The 19,471-nt window shown below is 35.8% G+C and overlaps 2 protein-coding genes and 1 long non-coding RNA gene across 3 annotated transcripts in view; 2 read left to right on the plus strand and 1 right to left on the minus strand.

Moving 5' to 3' along the window:
• TMED10 (transmembrane p24 trafficking protein 10) overlaps positions 1-3,313 on the plus strand; it is a 38,195-nt gene extending 34,882 nt beyond the window's left edge. Inside the window, exon 5 of the mRNA XM_051977588.1 lies at positions 929-3,313. Coding sequence (XP_051833548.1) covers positions 929-1,050 — 122 coding nt within the window. The 3' untranslated portion in view covers positions 1,051-3,313. The remainder of the gene's footprint in view (positions 1-928) is intronic.
• LOC127549496 (uncharacterized) lies at positions 2,926-13,902 on the minus strand. The gene is made up of 4 exons (XR_007950636.1): positions 13,657-13,902; positions 12,554-12,617; positions 7,998-10,202; positions 2,926-6,426 (listed from the first exon to the last, which is right to left on the minus strand). It is a non-coding gene; the product is annotated as an uncharacterized LOC127549496 (long non-coding RNA).
• A 257-nt stretch (positions 13,903-14,159) lies between these two features.
• NEK9 (NIMA related kinase 9) overlaps positions 14,160-19,471 on the plus strand; it is a 37,925-nt gene continuing 32,613 nt past the window's right edge. The window contains exons 1-2 of the mRNA XM_051977581.1: positions 14,160-14,606; positions 17,797-17,974. Coding sequence (XP_051833541.1) covers positions 14,376-14,606; positions 17,797-17,974 — 409 coding nt within the window. The 5' untranslated portion in view covers positions 14,160-14,375. The remainder of the gene's footprint in view (positions 14,607-17,796; positions 17,975-19,471) is intronic.

Genomic DNA, 19,471 nt, shown 5'->3' on the forward strand with positions numbered 1-19,471 from the left:
TGTGTTGATTTCAGTCCAGGAAGCCATAGTTTGAGAAGGACATTGATACAGGATGTCCAGAATGGGGGGACAACTAGGATGAGAAAGACCATGACTCCATGCCATAAAATGAGAAGTTGAGGAAACTAGGAATGCTTAGACACTACTATAGGAAAATGTGATAAATATCTTTTAATTATCTGAAAGACTATTAAGTGGAAGAGGGATTAAACTTGTTCTATTTGACTCCAGGGAGTAGTCCAGGAACAATGAGCATTAAATAGAAAGAGGCAAATTTTGGTATGATATCCACAATAGAGCAATTCAGAAGTACTATGGGCTGCTTCTAGAGATGGTGAATTCCCTTTCATTGGAGGTTATTTAGCAAAGATTTGGTGATCATTTCCTGGTGTATTATAATGTCTAATTTGAATATAATTGGACAGAGTGAAGCTAAATGGCCAAATGAAACACTATGATTGCAATCAGGAAGATCTGAATTCAAATCACTTGACCTCTGTCTTCCTCAATTTCTTCAGCTGTAAAATGGGGATAATAGATCTCCTTCCCAGAGTTGTGAGTAGCAAATGTAAATATTTGTAAAGTCAGCATAGTAGCTGGGACATAGCACATCAGTAAATGCTTTGCTTCCTTCTTACCAGGTATAGATTAACTTAAGGTCCTTTCAACTTTAAAATTCTGTATTTTTGTTTTTTCTTATTCTGGGCATGTTAGCACAATATAAGGCACATAGTAAATGCTTAATATGTTTTTTAATTATCATTATCCTTTTTTATATATTAGGTAATTGAGATTAAGCAGTTCATTTAAAATCATGTGACTAGAGATAATAGAATTTTAAACTCTGATTTTTCTGCATAGTTTTAACTGAGTTTTTCTGCTTTCAATTCTAGAAGGACATGCTAAAGCTTTGTTTTTTGTCTTTTAGAGTCAACAAATACCCGGGTCTTGTACTTCAGCATCTTTTCCATGTTTTGCCTTATTGGATTGGCCACCTGGCAAGTTTTCTATCTTCGACGTTTTTTCAAGGCCAAGAAGCTGATTGAATAATGAGGCAATCCTTTCCCACCCTAGTCTTGCAGCCAGGAGGACACCACTGGGACATACCTGGCCTGAGCCACACCACAGACAGCACATTCTATCTGCTGACCCTGGAGTTTTCTTGTCAGAACTGGCCTCATTTGGGGTGGGGGGAATGGGGAAAACCACCTAGACTCCAATAAGGTCAATAAGGGAGACTCTTTTTAACTTGCTGGGTATGGGGGGTTGGGCTGATTTTGCAACAATGGAACTATCATTAAGGTCACCTATGATTAAAAAATAGGTTTCTCAGATGCTGAAGCCAGCATTGCCACTGGGTTTCCTCAGAATGATCTGTTTGAACCATATGACTTCTTTCCTTTTCCCACCCACCCATTGGCTTGGACTTCCCATTCTAGTTCTGTCACCAAGGTTTGTATGACCATATTGACCTTACCACAGAATGACTTGCTGTGTTCTGATTGTTCTGTTTGTTTTTCTTCTTTGAGGTTACTTTAGCAGTATGAGCATTATATTTTAGTTGCAGTTGAATGTGATTGGGTGCCTTCAAGTGATATAAAAATCTAAGAATTGAAGGAAAGATGAAGGATAAGATTCCTGAGGTGGCTCAAACTTGGAGCTGTAGTTCCATAAAAAATTCAGAGCTGGATATAGAACCAAGCTTTGTGCACTCAAGCTCTTAGATTTCTTAATGTAACCTACAAAAGTAAAATTGAATAACTTTTCTTACCTTAGCTATTTACTTCCCATATTTTTATGCTGTGTTTAGAAAATTGGTTCAGTGAGGTGTAAAATTGTACAACTGGGAGCATCATGAATAAAGTAGGTCCCGAAAATACATGGAGTGAATGCAGGGCCAAGAATCAGTGTGGGATTGAAGACTAAGTAGAGGCCATTGTTAGGTGTGTGTATCTATGTACAAATAAGGAAGGATGCAATGACCATGTTCTTAGAGTTATGAAAAATAGATATTGTTTTCATTTTGAAATAGGAATTCTCAGTTGATCCAAAGTTTAGAGGCATATGCCCTTTATGTAGTCGCTCCCAGAGACTTCATAATTTGTCCAAAGTAATATATTTACCAACCATTTTTAAATAATTGGGAATTTTGAAAATTTGTAACTCCTTTGTAGGCTTATTTTGTCTCAGCAAATCAATTTCTAATTAAGATTTCTTAAGCAGTAACTGGAAGAACTGTCCTCAGCCATGTGATTGATTCTCTTTATTGAATATGGGGAGTAGCATATATGAAAGAATAGAGAAAGAAGCCTGAAGTAATAGGAAGGAGATTTACTTAAAAGAACAGGGAAATTGAACAATGTTTCAACTGGATAAAGTAATTTGAGGCTGTTTTAATTCCCTTTTTCTCATTTTGAGAACTAGTGCAGCATTGCCATTTGTTGGCACAAGCTATGAATTTCTGCTCCTGAGAATCTAGCAGTGATACCACTTTCAGTATAGTAAAAATCCATCGTAAAAGTAGTCATTGACCATCTACATTATTACACATGGGACTTTCTAGGGATGAATGTCAGTGATCGGTGGAAGAGGGGAAAAAAAATTGTGTGTCTGAGGCAACTTCCACAGAAGTTTCAAGGTGAAATGCCCCATGTGCCATCAGGGCTCCCTACCAAAGCAAAATAAGTTACAAGCTACTTACTACCATTCTCTGATTGCAACAAACCTTTCCTTGACTTAACCATGGTAGTCACTAAGGTAATTATGATATCATTCCACAAAATGTTTTTCTGTGAATCTGTAATCCAGTTAGAAAGGAGAAATCTTCATTTTATTAACTCTTCGTGTTCCCAATTACTTTAGAACCGTCAACTTGTTTGTGCAATTTGAAATTGTTTCATGTTTGTTCCCTTTTTTAAAACATGCTGGAACTTTCTCCAGATCCCTCTGCTTTTATTCTAAAGCTAATTAATACTCTACTTTGCTTGCTTTTATCTAAAAAGAATTAGTTTGCTTTGAAAGACTGGTGCTAGACTAAGTCTGTTTAGAAAATAAGAGCATATTGAGTTCTCTGCTTTCTCTTTAGTGAGTATATTATTCAAAATGACCTCTATAATGTAAATGAGATGGTGAGGTTTACAATAAGCTCTACTTATACCATGGTCATAAATTAAATGCAATTCTTGTCATAAAGCTGTTTTCACACAACTTATTTTATAGGAAAGAAGCATGTGGGATTTGTACAGATTTACCTGTAAGTATTGGATTGGGTATTTTTGTGTAAATTTTCTGAAATAAAATTTAGGGGAAACCATTTTAGTTGTGTGTTTATGAGTCTGGTATCTATCTTTGCATGATTTTTATGGTTATATTTTTGTGAGAATTCTTTGGTTCTAAAGGAGGACATAAACATATATATATATACACACGTTTATATGAATTATCAAGGAGGGAAATTTCATTAATTTCAAGCTAGCCTGAGGAAATAGTGTAGGTGAGCTACTAAACGTTGAGTAATGGTGCCATCTGCTGTTAGAATGGATAAATCACACTTCTCAGATTCTGGAACTGGGATTCCTACCTGTATTATTACATATGATATACTATGGAGTGCTCTCTGGAAGACTCAGTTGATAACTTTTCTCATGATGTTACTAGAGGCCTTCGCTTTTCCTGCCCAGATAACAACCTCAAAAAGATGTCCCCAAATTATAACCACATTTGGGGTATACCTCTGAAATGAGTAGTCCATGGCAGTTAATGTCATATTCTGTAGCAAGCAAGAAATCGTTTATACTTTTCTCTCATTTATTGTAATAAAGCATTTTTAACTTCCGGCCAAGATGGCGGAGAGGAAATACACTTCTGTGTAATAAAGCATTTTTGAAGTCCTAGTAATAGTAATTTTGGGAATATGGCCATGTACTTAATCTCTCCTTAAGATCCAGTAATAGAAGTTGTACATAACTTAATCTTTAACAACTGAGAAAAGTTTTCTGATTATTACATTATCTGATAACTGATTATTACATAATGAATAATTCAGTGTGGTTATTCCTACTCAATAAGCAAAAATACTTTTCATAGTAGTGAATATTATTAGCACTTATATTCTCTCTCTTTTTTTTGTTGTTGAGGCAATTGGGGTTAAGTGACTTGCCCAAGGTCCCACAACTAGGAAGTATTAAATGTCTGAGATTAAGGCTAGTGCTCTATCTACTGCGCCATCTAGCTGCCTCACTTATATTCTCTACTATAATTCACAGCTAATGTTTCACAGTTTTCAGTTAACAAATTTGATGGGCTGTTCAGATAGAAGACTAAATAACAAATAAAGGTTCTTTTCTTCCTCCTTTTCCATGTGAATTTACAAAACTAATTGAAGGTAATTTCCAGGCTTTCAGCAAGCCTATCTCTGGATTATGTATCTTTATAAGCTTTTGACTATGAATAAATGCAGTTTTTTCTCTCTTCTTTGCTAACTGAAATCCATATCCCCTTGACCCTTGATGAGTTTGGACATAGTACAAACCAGAACTTGGCTCTTAGAAATGTCTGAAATGTTAATTTTTCTCTCCAGAATTCTTAAAAGCTAATTTACCAGAAGTTGTTCCAGTTTCACACCAAACTGTTAGGATAAATTATACTATTGCCCACTTTTAACATTATTCTTGTGTAGATTCAGACTTTGACCTAAATTTATATATATATAGGAAAATAAGATAGAGTACTATGGATTGAATAATAAAATGGGCAGGCAGATATATAGCAATCATACTCCAAGTGCCAACATGAAGGAACTTTTTCATAGCTCTATCCTTGGCCCTGTTGTATATATTAACATTTTTTTTCCAAAAACATAAAGCTTAGTAAATTTGTTGAAAAGGCTAGGAGGGTAAGATGATTAACATGGCAGAATTATGATTCAATTAAAATTTGGCAATTATCTCTGCCCCAGGGCAAGAGTTTAAAGTGACTGAGAGACTTGATGAAGAGAGAATAATTTTTTTTTTACTTTAAAAAAAAGCAAAATTAGATTCAAGTTAGGCTTATTTAAAACCAATTTTGGCTTTTTCCTTTATACCATATATAACCTCATAATACCTGGAGGTTGTGTCAGTAAGAATGTATTAAGTAAGTACTTTGTGCTGGGCTATGTGCTGAAGATACAGAGAAAGACACACACCCTCTTCCGCCAAATTGCTACTCTCAAGTTACTCACAATTTAATGGGGAAAACAACATGCAAACTATGTACAAGAAAAGAACATATGCAATTGATGCAAGTTGGAGATAATCTTTGAAGGAAGGCACTAGCATTAAGGAAGAATAGGAAAGTCTTATATTATGTGAGATTTTAACAGGGATATAAAGAAAGCTAGAAATTGGAGATTATTGAATTTTCTGTTCAAGGCACAGGAAGGCCAGTGTCCTTAGACTGTAGTAGTCATAGAAGGGAATAAAATGTAAGCAGTTTGAAAAGATAGAAGGGGCCCTGGTTGTAAAGGACTTTAAAAGCCAAAGATTTTTTATATTTAATTCTTAGGTAATAAAAAGCCAGTGGAGTTTTCCTAAGTGGATGATGAACTGGAGTAGGGAGAGACTTGAAACAGAGAGACCAATCAGAAGGCTATTACTGCAATAATCCAGGTGTGAGATGATTGCAGTTTGCACCAGTATTGCCACTGTGTAAGAAAAGGGAGTACATGAGACCTCTTAGAAAGATAGAATTGACAGGACCTGGTAATATATTAAATATAGAAGGTGAGTGAAGAATCAAGGATAACTAGATCTTGAATCCAGGTAGCTGGAAATAGTGGATAGTTTGGAAGAATGGAAGGTTTGGGAGAGAAATAAGTTGCTTTGGACATGCTGTATTTAAGATATCTATTGGACATTCAGATTGAGATGCCCAGTAAGTATTGAAGATGTGAGAATGGAAGTCAGGAGAGAGGTTTTGAGTTAGGTAAATAAGAGGGGGTAATCTCTAGACACACAGTGTCAGAGTTAAGACTGCAGGCCTAAGATTTCTGCCTTGAAATTTAGTTTTCTATTACACCAAGTCACTGTCCAAACTGGAAAGGGAAACTCTTCACTGTATTCTATACCTAATCAGACAACATCTGAGTAATATATTTAATTTTGATGGCCACATTTTTAAAATATCAGTAACAGATATGAGGTAAAAAGAATTGAATAACTAGGGAGGGTACCCTAGAGATGAATTTTGAGATCATGATAACATGATAAATTTGAAGGGCTAACATGACTAAAAGATTCCTAAGTCTCCTCATCAATCTTCAGATTCAGGAGGAAATTTTGATTTGAGAGAACTGGTAATGAACATTTCCTACCGTATTTACTAGCTGTATGATTCTGATTTTCAGAGTTGGGATGTACCTCAGTGACTATCTAGTCCAGGAAATACCTAAAAAAGAATTTTACAACAATTAGTTAATCTAACCTTTTCTCAAAGACCTATGATCAGAGGAAAATGACAATTTGAGTGAGCTCTTTTTCGATAGCTTTAATTGTTGGGATAGTTTTCCTTTACATCAATCTAAATCTGCCTCTTTTGCAACTTTCCCTCATTGCTCCTAGCTGTGTAGTATTGAGCCAAACTGATAAATCTTATCCCTTATGCCAAATCCACTCCCTCCCACCCCCAAACTCTAGGTTTAATTTCTCAACGAGGATTCTTTCTACCTTTCCATTTTTTCCTTACACGTTTATCTTCAACACACTTGAGCTATTCATCTTGTTATCCCTACCTTGCTCCCCAGTACCAAACTAAAAGATTCAAATGGGATCTGAACTGCATAGAGTATAAAAGGTCATTACCCTCTTATTCCTGGTAGTTGTGCCTTTTCTTATGTAGCCCAGGATCATGTTAGCTTTCTTGATTGCTTTATTGTACTCAATGAATCATATTGAGTTCAAAGTTCTTTGATCCTTTTCTGATGAACTCCTTTCTAGCCATACCTCCCATATCTTAACACTTGTTGATTTTTTTGAACCCAAGTTGGCTTTCAACAGTCTAAGTCTGTCAAGATCGTTTTGCATCTTAACTCTCATACAGTATGTGAATCTGGCTCCTAGCATCATATTACATAGAAATTCAATATATACTCCATATTCAGGTTAGGGAATAATAATGTTAAAACAGCGCAGGACCAAAACAGATAATCTTCTGGAGCTCTCCCTCCAAACTGACATATAACTATTAATGATATTCTTTGGATCTGGCCATCTAGCCAGTTCTGAATCTACCCAATTACACCATAATTTAAATCAGAATGGAGCAAGAGAGGTAGAAAATTTTAACTGGATTTAAAATTTATAATTAAAATTATATATAATATATAAAATTACATTTTGAATAATATTGTAGTCTGGAATGTATATCATCAGATAAGGAAATAAAGAGAATTATAGAAAATTAGATCCTAGAATCAGATATAAAGAATCATAAGAAAGGGGACAAGTTTATAGGAAGTAGACTTCTAAACCATAAGCTGGCTAAGGACCTAAGAATACCAGAGGGCTTAGTAATTTGAATTTAGGTTTAATTGACCCCGAAAGTTTTAGAAACTAGTAAAAGATGACTTAGTCTAGGGGACTAAGAGACAAAAGATCAGGGATTTGATCAAGCAGGGACAGGGACTGTAGGAAACTGCTGTCTGATGCTGGGCTTATTATACCAATTGTACCTGTATTTTAATAAAAATAATAGAAAAAAAGTTGAGTACCCATTAATTGGGACATGGCTAAACAAACTGTGGCTTTGAATGGAATATATGCCATTTGAAATTATGAATATAATGTATTCATAGAAACATGGTAAGATTTATAAAAGACCTGAAACATAAGAGGAATAGAACCAGGAAAACTATATGGTGATTATGGTAGTATAAATGAAACAAAACAGTAAAATGAAGCTAAAAACAACAACTTTGTCAATAAATGTTGACCTAGGGAAGAAAAAAAAATACAGTTTACCTTATATTAAAAAGATAGTGGTATCTTGATATAAAACGTTTTATATACAGTCAGAAATTGTTATACCAGTTGGTCTTGCTGAGCTTTTTTTTTTTTTTTCTTTGTTAGAAGGGGAGCATCACTGCAGCAAAGGAAGAAAAGGAAGGAATATTGAAGAAAATATCTAGTGAAAATCAGTCACCAATAATTTTTAGCGATACCTTTAACAGTCAAGTATTTTTTAAGCATTTGCTCTGTCAGGCACTGTGCTTATAAGCATTGGAGACACAAGCATAAAGACTAAAAAGATTTGTACTTACAATGAACTGACACCATACTGAGGGAGACAACATACATATATAAATACAAAAGTTATATATGACAAGTGTGTATGTGTGTATGTACACACACATAAACACACACAAAGTAGTTAAATGCTAGATAGTATAGGAGATAGCTCAGTGGTATCTGGGGGATTCAAGAGAGGCTTCATGCAGAAGATGATGTCTAAACAGTATCTTTTAAGGAAGAGATGGCTATCATGATGCAGCTATAAGGAGTGCATTCCAGGCAGTGGGGATAATCCTATTCTTTATCTAGTATTTTTCCATTGACACTATAACCATAATAGCCAAGTATATGTGTAAGATTACTCAGTTAAAGACTTTAGCTATAAATTCTAAATTCTAAAATATTTATAAAGTAGTGCTTAGAAGCTAGCCAGTGCTTTTTATATGCTTAATGAGTGCTTAGTGATTTATCAACTTGACTTTTGTTTATGTGAATTATTTGAATTGAGTTTACTTTAAAATAATGTTTTCAAGCTGTGACCATCAGTTTATATCTTAGGCAAAATTTATGTATACACACATATGCATATATTTATGTATTTTTGCTAAAAGAAATTATGTGAATAATGGTATTGAAAAGTGTTACTTAGAAAAAGTATTAAGAGCACTGGAGCTTGAAATACAGAATCTGTCTTATAAACATAGTGTGCATATGGATGCATTATTCTGTTCTTCTGCATGATATGCAAATAATTTACATTTCTGCCTTTTCTATTCAGTGATTGTCATCCTTCTGCCAGTTCTGCACATCTGGCTCTCTCAGCTGGCTTTGTCCTGGTGGAAATAGTATTTGTTTATTTGTCAACTGGTTTGAGCTATAATTTGGATTAAAGCTTTATCTTTGGCCGCCAAAATCCCATCAAATGATTCAACATCAGAAATGAAAATGGTTCTATCAACAGAAATAACATTTAAAAAGATGTATTACCATCTGCTTTATCATTACCCTAAGAATTATGGGTCCTTTCTATTTGACCTGCTGCTGAAACTTCCTACATATGTTGTCTCTCTCTATTAGAAGGTGAACTCCTTAGAAGCAAGGATGGTGTAGTTTTTCTTTTGGTCATCCCTAGTGCTTTGCATGTAGTAAGCACTTAATTTTTTTTTAATTTCTCCATCCAGTTAATTCATATCCTTCCGTCTTTCTCATAAGGATGGCATTAGTAAATGTTTTGTTAAAAATATGAGTAAATTATATTTATAGCATTTGCCTGATCTATCAATTTAATGACTTCCACAAAGGAAATACATTCATTCTGAAATGTTCTTTTTCCCCCTTTTGAAAAAAAAAATCTTAACACATCAAATAAAATGAATATTTTCCTATACACAGAACAGAAATTTGGTTGTATGTGAAACCGACAAATATGTATTGTGGAGAGTTCACCTTTAAAAAATTACATGATAAATTCAACATGTTATTTTCAAAGCTGTCCTGCTTATCTCAAATTCCTTCTGGCCTTGCTTCTGTTCTTCTTTGGTATGTTTCCAAAACATATTTGAAGGGCCTTTTTTCTTTTTTTTTTTTAAAGCTCTGTTCCCATTCTTTACCTCCCTATCCCACGTGCAAAAAGGAAAATCAAAACTATTGTAACAAATACTCATGATCAAGCAAAATAAATTCTCACGTTTACTATTCAAGAAAATGTATGTCCCTTTTTGCAACTTGAGTGTACCACTTCTCTGTCAGGAGGTAGATAACATTTCATTAAGAGACCTCTAGAATTGTGGCTGATCATTGCACTGATGAGTATGTCTTTCAGAGTTGTTTGCATGACATATTCTTGAGGAAGCCATATTGGTTGACTGACAAATAATTGGTTCTTCTAGATGTTCATTAGATGTTCCCTTTAATGTTTGAAGTCACTGATTTCATCTGGAGGAATAAAAGATTAAGGGAAATAATGAAAAAAATAGAAGGACTGTTAAATCTCAGATTACACTACAAAATAGTAACCATCAAAAATATTTGGTATTGAATTAAAAAAAAAATCCTGAATAGGTATAAAAACAAAACTCCAATTATTGGGATAAGGACTCTTCAAAAAAAAACTTTTGAAAAAACTAGAAAGCATTTTAGTTGAAATGAGGTTTAGACCAACATCTCATGCTATCATGTATCACACTAAGCTCCAAATGAAGACCTAAGAATAAAAATCATAAATTAGAGGAGCAAGGAAAGAGATACCGTTCATAAGCAGAGATGGCAAGAGTTCTTTACTGAATAAGAGTCAAAGAAGATGGTAGAAGATAAAACTAACAACGTTAATGATATAAAGTCGAACTTTTGTTTTCAAAACAAAACAAAATTAATATAATTAGAGGGGACAGCTAGATGGCAGATTGGAGGTCAGCATAAAGATTATGACAGCATAAGTAAAATTTTGACAATCATCAGCCTAGAGATCAAAATTAAATCCATGAAAGCTAATGAGATCACCAAGTGAAGTAATGTGACAGGAGAAGAGAGCCCAGGACAGAACATGGAAGAACATTTACAAAACTTAAAGGGCAAGATCTGGATGAGAATCCAGGAAAGGAGACTGAGAAGGAGCAGTTTTTCAAATGCACAAAAGAACATAAAAGAAAGTGCAGAGGGAGTCATGGAGTAGAACAACTTTGAAACAAATGTATTATATATTTTTAAAAAACCAGATTGTATGTAATAAATACTTACACTTTCACTTTAACATACAACTACAAGCATTTATTAAGCCCTAATTCTGTTAGTAAGTACTGTGCTAAGCACTGGACATACAAAGAAAGGCAAAAACAGAGTTTCTGCTCATGTTTGAATGAGGGAAACAAAATGCAGATAACTTTATATACAAAATATATAGAGTACAAATAGAAGGTAATCTCAGAAGAGATTGGGGAGGTAGGGAAACAACAGGGAAATCCCATCCTGCAGAAGGTGGAATGTGGGCTAAGTATTGAAATAAACTAAGAAGTTAGATAAGTATAGGTGACTTGTAAAGCATAAGACTGAAAAGGTAGAAAGGAGCCAGAAAGACATTGATCTGATAGCAATGGGGAACTAATGGAATTTACTGATTGGTTTATGTTTGTGTAAATTTCTGTTTTAGGAAAATCATTTTGGAAACTAAGTACAAGACAGATAAAAATGGAGAAATGAAGCAAAGAGACTAATCAGAAGGCTACTGCAGTGTTTGTTCCAGGAAGAGGTGATGAAAGCTTATGTTAAAATAGTGGCTATGAGAGAAAAAAATGTGCAATATAAGAGATGCTGTGAAGATAAAAACTACAAAATTTAATAATGAGAGTATAAGTGAAAGTCAAGAATGACACCAAAATCGTGAGCCTGGCTGACTAGAAGGGTGGTAGAACGCTCAACAGTAATATAAAAATTGGGCAAAGGTTAATGTTTGGGAGAAAAGACAAGTTCTATTTTGAATATGTTGAGTTACAGACATCCAGTTTATAGTATCCAAAAAGCAACTGATAATGCAGGACTAGAGTTTAGGAGAGATTAGTTAAATGTGGGATTTATCTTCACAAAGCTGATGGTTGAAATTTGAGGAATCTATCATCACCAAAAGAGATAGCATACAACATGACTCAGGATAGTCTTGAAGGATAAGCACAGTAAATGGTCATAACCTGTATGAAAATCCAGCAAAAAGGACTGAGATGGGGGTCAGACATATAGGAGAACTAGAGAACAATGACTTAAAAACCTAGAGAGATGTGAGGTCCATGAGGAAATGGTGATGAATGTTGTTAACAACTAAAGGGAAGTTAGGAGTGAGAATCAAAAAAGGCCGTTAGTTCTAGCAATTAAGAAACCAGTGGTGATTTCTTTTTCTGATTTTGTTTTTTGAAATATTCATTTTTGTTGGTGTTTTTTAAGTTCAGAATAACACACACAAAATTTTTTAAAAATCATCAATGATCACTGACAATAGTTTTAGCAGGGAAATCTACCAGTACTTTTAGTACTAGTTGAATATATTAAGGGTCACTATGTTGCTCCTTTACTATCTCCTTACTTATCAAGGATATAAACTCCCTATTTTTTTCCTCCACTAGTACTTGACATAACAAAATCATTCTCCTGGTAAAGAAAGGGCATAAAATGAGTTGAATAACTGTGCCATCTCACCAATTTTTTTCATCTTACTCTCAAAAGGGGATGGTTCAATTCCTTCTTTGATTGCTCAACAGGGACGATCAAAGGACAAAATCATTTATAGCAAGTACACTTACCTGGTGCTCAAAGAAGTTGTGAATGCACATGACCCAGACATGCAAAGATCTGATGAATAAGTCACTTAAGAGAGTACAGAAAAGACAAGGTTTGCCTAGAGAAATCTGTTTCAGAAAGTTGCTGCTACTATGCCAGTTAGAATTACAGATAAACTAATTCCGGCTCAATATATCAAGTATATACCATCTTAGCAAGGAATAGTTTCAATTCTGGAGCTAAACAAATAGAAAGATCCAGTGCAATCTTTAAGATTAAAAGTTAATAAGAAAATTCATTTTTAAAAAATATGACTTAAAAGGGGGGGGGAAGCCCAATGCCCCCCCTCCCTCTTCTTGTCCTTTGCATTATTTTCCTTAGAGCTTTGGCTCATCCCAACCCCATTCTTATAGGACTTTGATAAATCCTTTTATTTTTCCTTTACTACTTGCATTTGTTTCCATCTTCCCTAATTTTTTTTTTTAAAACGTACTATGGTGATGAATTCCCTGTGCACCTGAACAGGGTTCCTTGACAAAACACAGCTATTTCTAAAAAAGTTCATTCTTGATAGTCTCCTATCTTCTAAGGCTGACTTCCTATGTAGAAGTTTATTTTTGGGGTCCCAAATTTTCTTAAGATCTAGGACACATTATTCATCTATTTTCTTAAGATCTAGAATACATGTCATATCTCTCATCTTCCACTTTTCTTTCACAAATAGAGTCGTCATTTCCTTCCCATCACTTCCACTTTAGTAAGCCTTCCTCCTCCTAGGTAAAAATCAAATGCAGAATAGAATTTCCCTTTAATTGGGGCTGTTATTATATTATGATGTTAAAGCAGGTAGAGCAGGCGATAGAGCATCAGACTTGGGATTTCAAATTCGAATGCTGCTCCAGATACTGTGATCTTCGGGACAAATGTCACTGAGTCTTTTAGTTTCCTCACCTGTAAAATAATAGTTCCCAACCCATAGGGTTGCTATAAGAATCAAATGAGCTTAGTTATATAAACGCTATCTAAATACTTGCTATACATAATGATGAATTCAGTTCAATATAAGGGAAAACAACCAACTAGTCCAGCCCAAGGCCTAGCCCATAATTGACACTTGAATGAATACCTGTTGACTTGATTTACCAAATGAGGAATAGGCTTCAGAGAAATGCGGACAATTCCGCTTAAGACAGGGAGGATTGAACCCCGCGAACCATAACAATATTATTGGTAACGATATGGTTGTTGCTAATAACATTGTCTGACAACAAGACTAGGCTCCTAGCTGAAGCTAAGCTCCCTATCTCCGGCCTGGGCAGCCCGCAAGGCAGGATTGTAGACAGGGTAAGCTTGGCTGAAGTGACCTCCAAAGGACCCTCGTATCATCGCTACAGCTACAATCCCTTCCCCCCAACCCCCACTTTTCCCGGGGTTCCTTCCTCCCGATCTACACGCTCTCCTAACCCCCGAGGTGCCTGGAAGTGCAGACGTTCCCTCTACTCCAGCCACCAACGGAGGTGCGAAACAAAGCTTTCTTCGCAAAATTAGGAAGGACTACGACTATACTGGGGGAGGGGAAGGCAGCGAGGAAAATGCTCGGGACCGGAAGAGGACACAAGTACTTCCGAGCCAGAAGCTGAGAGGGCCAACATGGAACCTCCCGCATCTGCGAGGCTGGCAGAGGTGCAGGGCAGTCGCTGAGACGGGGGCAGGAGCAGCCGCCGCCGCCGCCGCTCAGCCCGGTCTGGCCTTTGTCGGGGCCTCCCCACCACCACCTCTTCCCCTCTCAAGATCTACTCCCTTCCCTTCTCCGGCCCGGCCGGTCGCGGCGAAGCTGCCTCCGCCATGTCAGTGCTGGGCGAGTACGAGCGACACTGCGACTCCATCAACTCTGACTTCGGGAGCGAGTCCGGCGGTGGCGGCGGCTCTAGCGGCTCAGTATCCAGCCCCGGCGCCGGCTCGTCCGCCCGCCCCGGAGGCGGCTTCCCGATGGAGCAGGAGGAGTTGCATTACATCCCCATCCGCGTCCTGGGCCGGGGCGCCTTCGGGGAGGCCACACTGTACCGGCGCACTGAGGTAGAGCGCAGCCGGAGCCCCCCAGCCGCCTGCCCCGCGGCCCTCCTTTCCCCCCTCCCTTTTCCCCTCCCAATCTCCTTCCCCTTCCTAATATCCCCATCTTATAGGGGTAGAAACTGGGGCTCTTCATCTCAGCTTCTTCGTCTGTAAAATGAAAGAGCTCTGCTGTCTTTAGTCTTTCCTCAGCTCTAAAAAAGGAAAAAAAAAATTCCTCTAACTTCCCTTTTCTCCTTTCTTCTCTTTCTTTTCCCTCATTTCACCCGTTTCATTTTCTTCTTCCTTTTCCCTTTACTCATTTATCTCCACTTTAAAAATGTAGAGACTGAGATTTTTCATCTCTATTCCTCAGTTTTCTCATCTATAAAATGTTCTAGTAGATTATTGCAAGAATTCTTTTCAATTCTAAAAAACATTTTCTTCTAATCTTTCAATCTTTGTTTTCCTTTTCACTAACTTCCTTTCCCCCCATGTCTTTCTTCTTTTTCCTTTCTTTTCCCTGTTCCTTTTCCTTTTTCCTTTCCCTGTGTCCTTTTCATATCTTATAAATGTAGAAAGAAAGGCTCTTAATCTCCCTGTTCTTCAATTTCAGCATCTCTAAAATGAAGGATCTTTGCTAGATTATTTCCAATCATTTCTCAATTCTAAAAAGAAAAAAAAAATCCCTTTCTCCCCCTCTCTTTTCCTTCCCTCTTCTGTTTCCTTTTCCTCTACTCTTTTGTGGGGCATTTTTACTCAGCTAGTATCCTGTCCCAGATCTCTAGCATCATCTCTTAACTAAAGCTCCATATCAGTTTAATATTTATCAGATTCTCTTGGGGAATGGTCCCTGGTATCATCTTCTCAATCCGCTGTTCACATCACTCTCACGGGGAGATTAGCATCATTACTTATCTGCCAGTTTGATAAAGTTTGAACTAGAGGCATTACCATGAATGCCTTTTGTCTTCTATTCCCCTTACTTTTTCTTTCCTTTTCAAGTCTCTGAACAGTTTTTTGGTAGTATATTTTCCAAAAGGCCAGACATCTTAGTATTCTTCCCAGTCTTATGCCTTTCTTCTGCAGTAGTCCCTCTCTGATACCACCTCTCCTTCCCCAAAAAAGTCCTTGCAATTATTGTTTTTAAATTCTATCATACTCACACACTTAAGACTGTTCTTAAAGATCACTGGGAAGTTCCAGCTACTTTAGGATTCTGCTTGGTTTCTCTGGCAGTGTTTTATCACAAGAAGCCTGAACCTTGTATTGATGTCTTAGAGTAAGCTTAAAGTAAGCTAGAGACTTTTGGTTGTACCCCTAAAGCCTATTGTTACAATTCCAAAGAAGTCAAATTCTGAATGGTTAAGCATTTATTGATGACCTAAATGTACTGGAAGCATTATGTATTTTGTTCATCTATATTTCTCTATCTTGAACTTAAACCCCTTTTGTGTATTTGTAGATTTTAGGGCCACGTTAGAGCCTTAAATGTTTTGGGCCAATTTCTTCCATTTTTGTTCCTTCATTTGAGGATGAAGATACTGAGACCCTTAAAGAATCAGTATAATGAGAAGTGGGGACAGTAGAAACATGTTAGATAAATATTTAGAAAGATCTCCCCCTACACTGAGATTTTTGGAAGAGGCCCACAAATATCCTATATTCATGAAGCATCTTTTGTGAGAAGATTGCAGAGATACTTTGAAAATTAAATTGTATTTTGCATTTGTAAGATGTTACTAATTCTCTATTTTTAAGATTTCCCTCATAGTAAGGTTGTTGGGAGATGAAAGTTATTATCTGAGGTTAGAGATGGCCCAAAAGACCAATAAAACTCAAGTTCAAGTTCTATCTCTGACATATACTGGCTATGTGATCCTGGGCCAGTTGATGCTCTAAGCTAGAAATGTCAGATTCTGTGCAGGCAACTGGAAAAATTATCTGAAAAATAATTTGTTAATTTGTGGTTTTCTAAGTCAGTGTGCCACTTTAGTGATCTATATCTTTCTAAGTGTGAGAACATTGCCTGAGCAATTCTCTTAGACTATATAAATGGAAGAGAAGGTGCCAACTGTATTGGTAAGAGTTTCCTCTGAGTAATTGAAATAAAAGAAAAATTTCATTTCTGATTTCTAACTCACATTAATATAGCACTTTAAGGCAGTGGCCCTGTTGGTCACAGATTGATAGCAAATCACAACTTAACATCCAGATTGTACTTTTATTTTCTTAAGCATTTTCCATTTCCATTTTAATTTGTTTCGGGCCTGCTGCTGTTTGCTTCCTATGAGTCTGACATCTCTTTTAAAGTTTGAAAAGCCTTTTCTTCAGAACAGTCCATAAGGCAGGTAATATTAGTATTAATTTTCACATCTTATAGATGTAGAAACTGAGACTCTTCATCCCTCTACTCCTCAGTTTCCTCATTGTAAAATGAAGGCCCTACTTCATTAGAGTCCTTTCTTAACTCAATTTCTAGAAGAGATGAATTTTTGAGTTTACTTCAAGAGTTGGAGCAATTTTTGAGCAGAAGTAGTAGTAAGGGGAGTAGCAACTAATATTAGTCCTGGGGAATGACAGATGAGTTTACATAGTTAGATTTCAGTATTTGTGAAGAGGTAGGAAACAGTTATAGAATAGAAAAAGGTAAAGTAAGTGCCTTGAATGAATTTGTATTTAAGTTACAAGCTAAAGATATCTCAGTCACTAGTTTAAATTTTATAACACTTGAACTTAATCTCATATTTTCATGTTAAAAATTAGAATTAGAATAGTTAATGCTTTCTTAACAAATAGTATATATAAACCATTTTGCTGACCTTAAAGAATTATGAAAATGCTAATTATACTTCCTGCTTCCCTATTATCTCTTCTACTGCCACTATCCTCATTAAAGTATTGCTTTGTTGGATCTTTGCATTCTATCCTAGTCCATGTTTTCTACCGTATTTTAGACCTAGATCTTGATTTCATAAACCAGCTGGCATACCAAATAGTTTATTAAATATTTTCATTTTCCTACTTTAGCAAATTACTAATTACTAATAATTATATAGTCTCTGCCTAAAGTCTGTTTTGTTTCTTTTTAAGGAAAAAAAAATATTAAATAAGCAAGTATTTGTCCATCTGGCCTTTCTAGGCTTATGGACCCAGATGTGGATTCATTGACTTCCAGGAAAGAAGAAAGCACCATACTTATGTTACTGTGTTATAGGATGACTCATTGGTTGTGTGGAAGGAAGTTGATTTGACCCGATTGTCTGAGAAAGAACGTCGTGATGCCTTGAATGAAATTGTTATTCTGGCTCTGCTACAACATGACAACATTATTGCCTACTACAATCACTTCATGGACAATAACACCTTGCTGATTGAACTTGAGTACTGTAATGGTAAGCACAGATCTTAGTGACACTTCCTGTAAGACACTTTTATTAATTTGCACAAAAGAACTGTCATCTGTAATAAGGAGTTTAAATGTTTTCAGAAGAAATAATCTAGTCCCTAGAATGTTTTGAATTTATAACAGCAAAGTAGATGGGACTATTGTTTCTATGATTATGAATTTCTGCCACAGTGTCAGCTTATTCTCTGAACCATGGTTCTGAGACATTTTTAAGTAACTTCATTTCAGCACATTATACAAACTTCTACCACAATCCCATTTGAATCCCTTACAATGTATAAACCCCTTAAATTGTTAAGTAAAATACATGAAGAGATTACTTAACTGGCCTGCAACTTCATATTGAAGTTGTTTCCCATCATTTGATAGAAAGGACGAAAATATGCTTTATGACTTTGTAACAATCTTCTCATATTTTTAATCTAAATTTTCCTGACTTTTAGAGATATCATCGTTTACATTTTTGTAGAAAGTTGTAGTCATTGTGTTTATTGTTATTTAGATTCCACTTTGTGTTCACTGTATTACTTCATACAAGTCTTTCTATATTTGAATTTTTCTTTTTGTTTTTCCATATTACCTATTGCATTTACAGACTAGAATTTGTTGATCAGTTTCTCAATTTTGGGCACATTTATTTGCTATCACAAAAAAAGTGCACCTATGAATATTTTTGTGCAGATAGGTCGACTTCTACTAGATATCTGGTAGTGCTCTATTCTAATCTACTTTGCCTCCAGATTTTCTCATCCAGGATGTTTCTCAGGGTACTTCCCAGCTTCCCAGCTTCATAATCTCAGAGGCATTCTTTTACTCTTCCCCTCTCTTCTTCATTTTCAATATGTAGTCATTGACAGGTATCATCTATTGTACCTTCACAACATTGCTCTTATCTGCCCTTTTCTTTCTACTCATACAGAGGTGCCTTTTTTTTTTCACTCATGACTTTGAATGAGATAGCTAGGTGATACACTAGAAATTGAGTTCAAATTCAACCTAAGACACTAGCTGTATGAACTCGACAAATTCACTTACCCAGTTACCTCAGTTTCTTCATCTATAAAATAGAGACAATAACAGCACCCTCTCCATGCTGTCGTGATCAAATGAGATAATATTTTTAAGGCACTTAGAATGCCAAGCACATAGTAAATACTGGATAATTGCTAGGGATTAGCTATTGTTATTATTATAAATTCATACTCTCATTACCTCTCATTCTAAAATTATTCTAATTAGTTTTTCTGTTTCTTTTTTCTCCATTCTCCAATCCATCATCCATATAATTGCTAAAGTAATGTAATAGGTCCCTAAGTCATGGATCACTTCCTGCCTAAAAATTTCAGTAGCTCTTATAGGATAAATTACAAACTGTTTTGCCCAAAATGTAGAACCGTCCATAATCCATGCCTCTTCCACCTCATTTTCTTACTTATTTTTTATTGTTCCCCTTCATTAATTCTACATTCCAGCCATACTGTAT

Source organism: Antechinus flavipes, chromosome 2 (genome assembly GCF_016432865.1).
Source record: "Antechinus flavipes isolate AdamAnt ecotype Samford, QLD, Australia chromosome 2, AdamAnt_v2, whole genome shotgun sequence".
In the NCBI taxonomy this organism is placed as follows: Eukaryota; Metazoa; Chordata; class Mammalia; order Dasyuromorphia; family Dasyuridae; genus Antechinus; species Antechinus flavipes.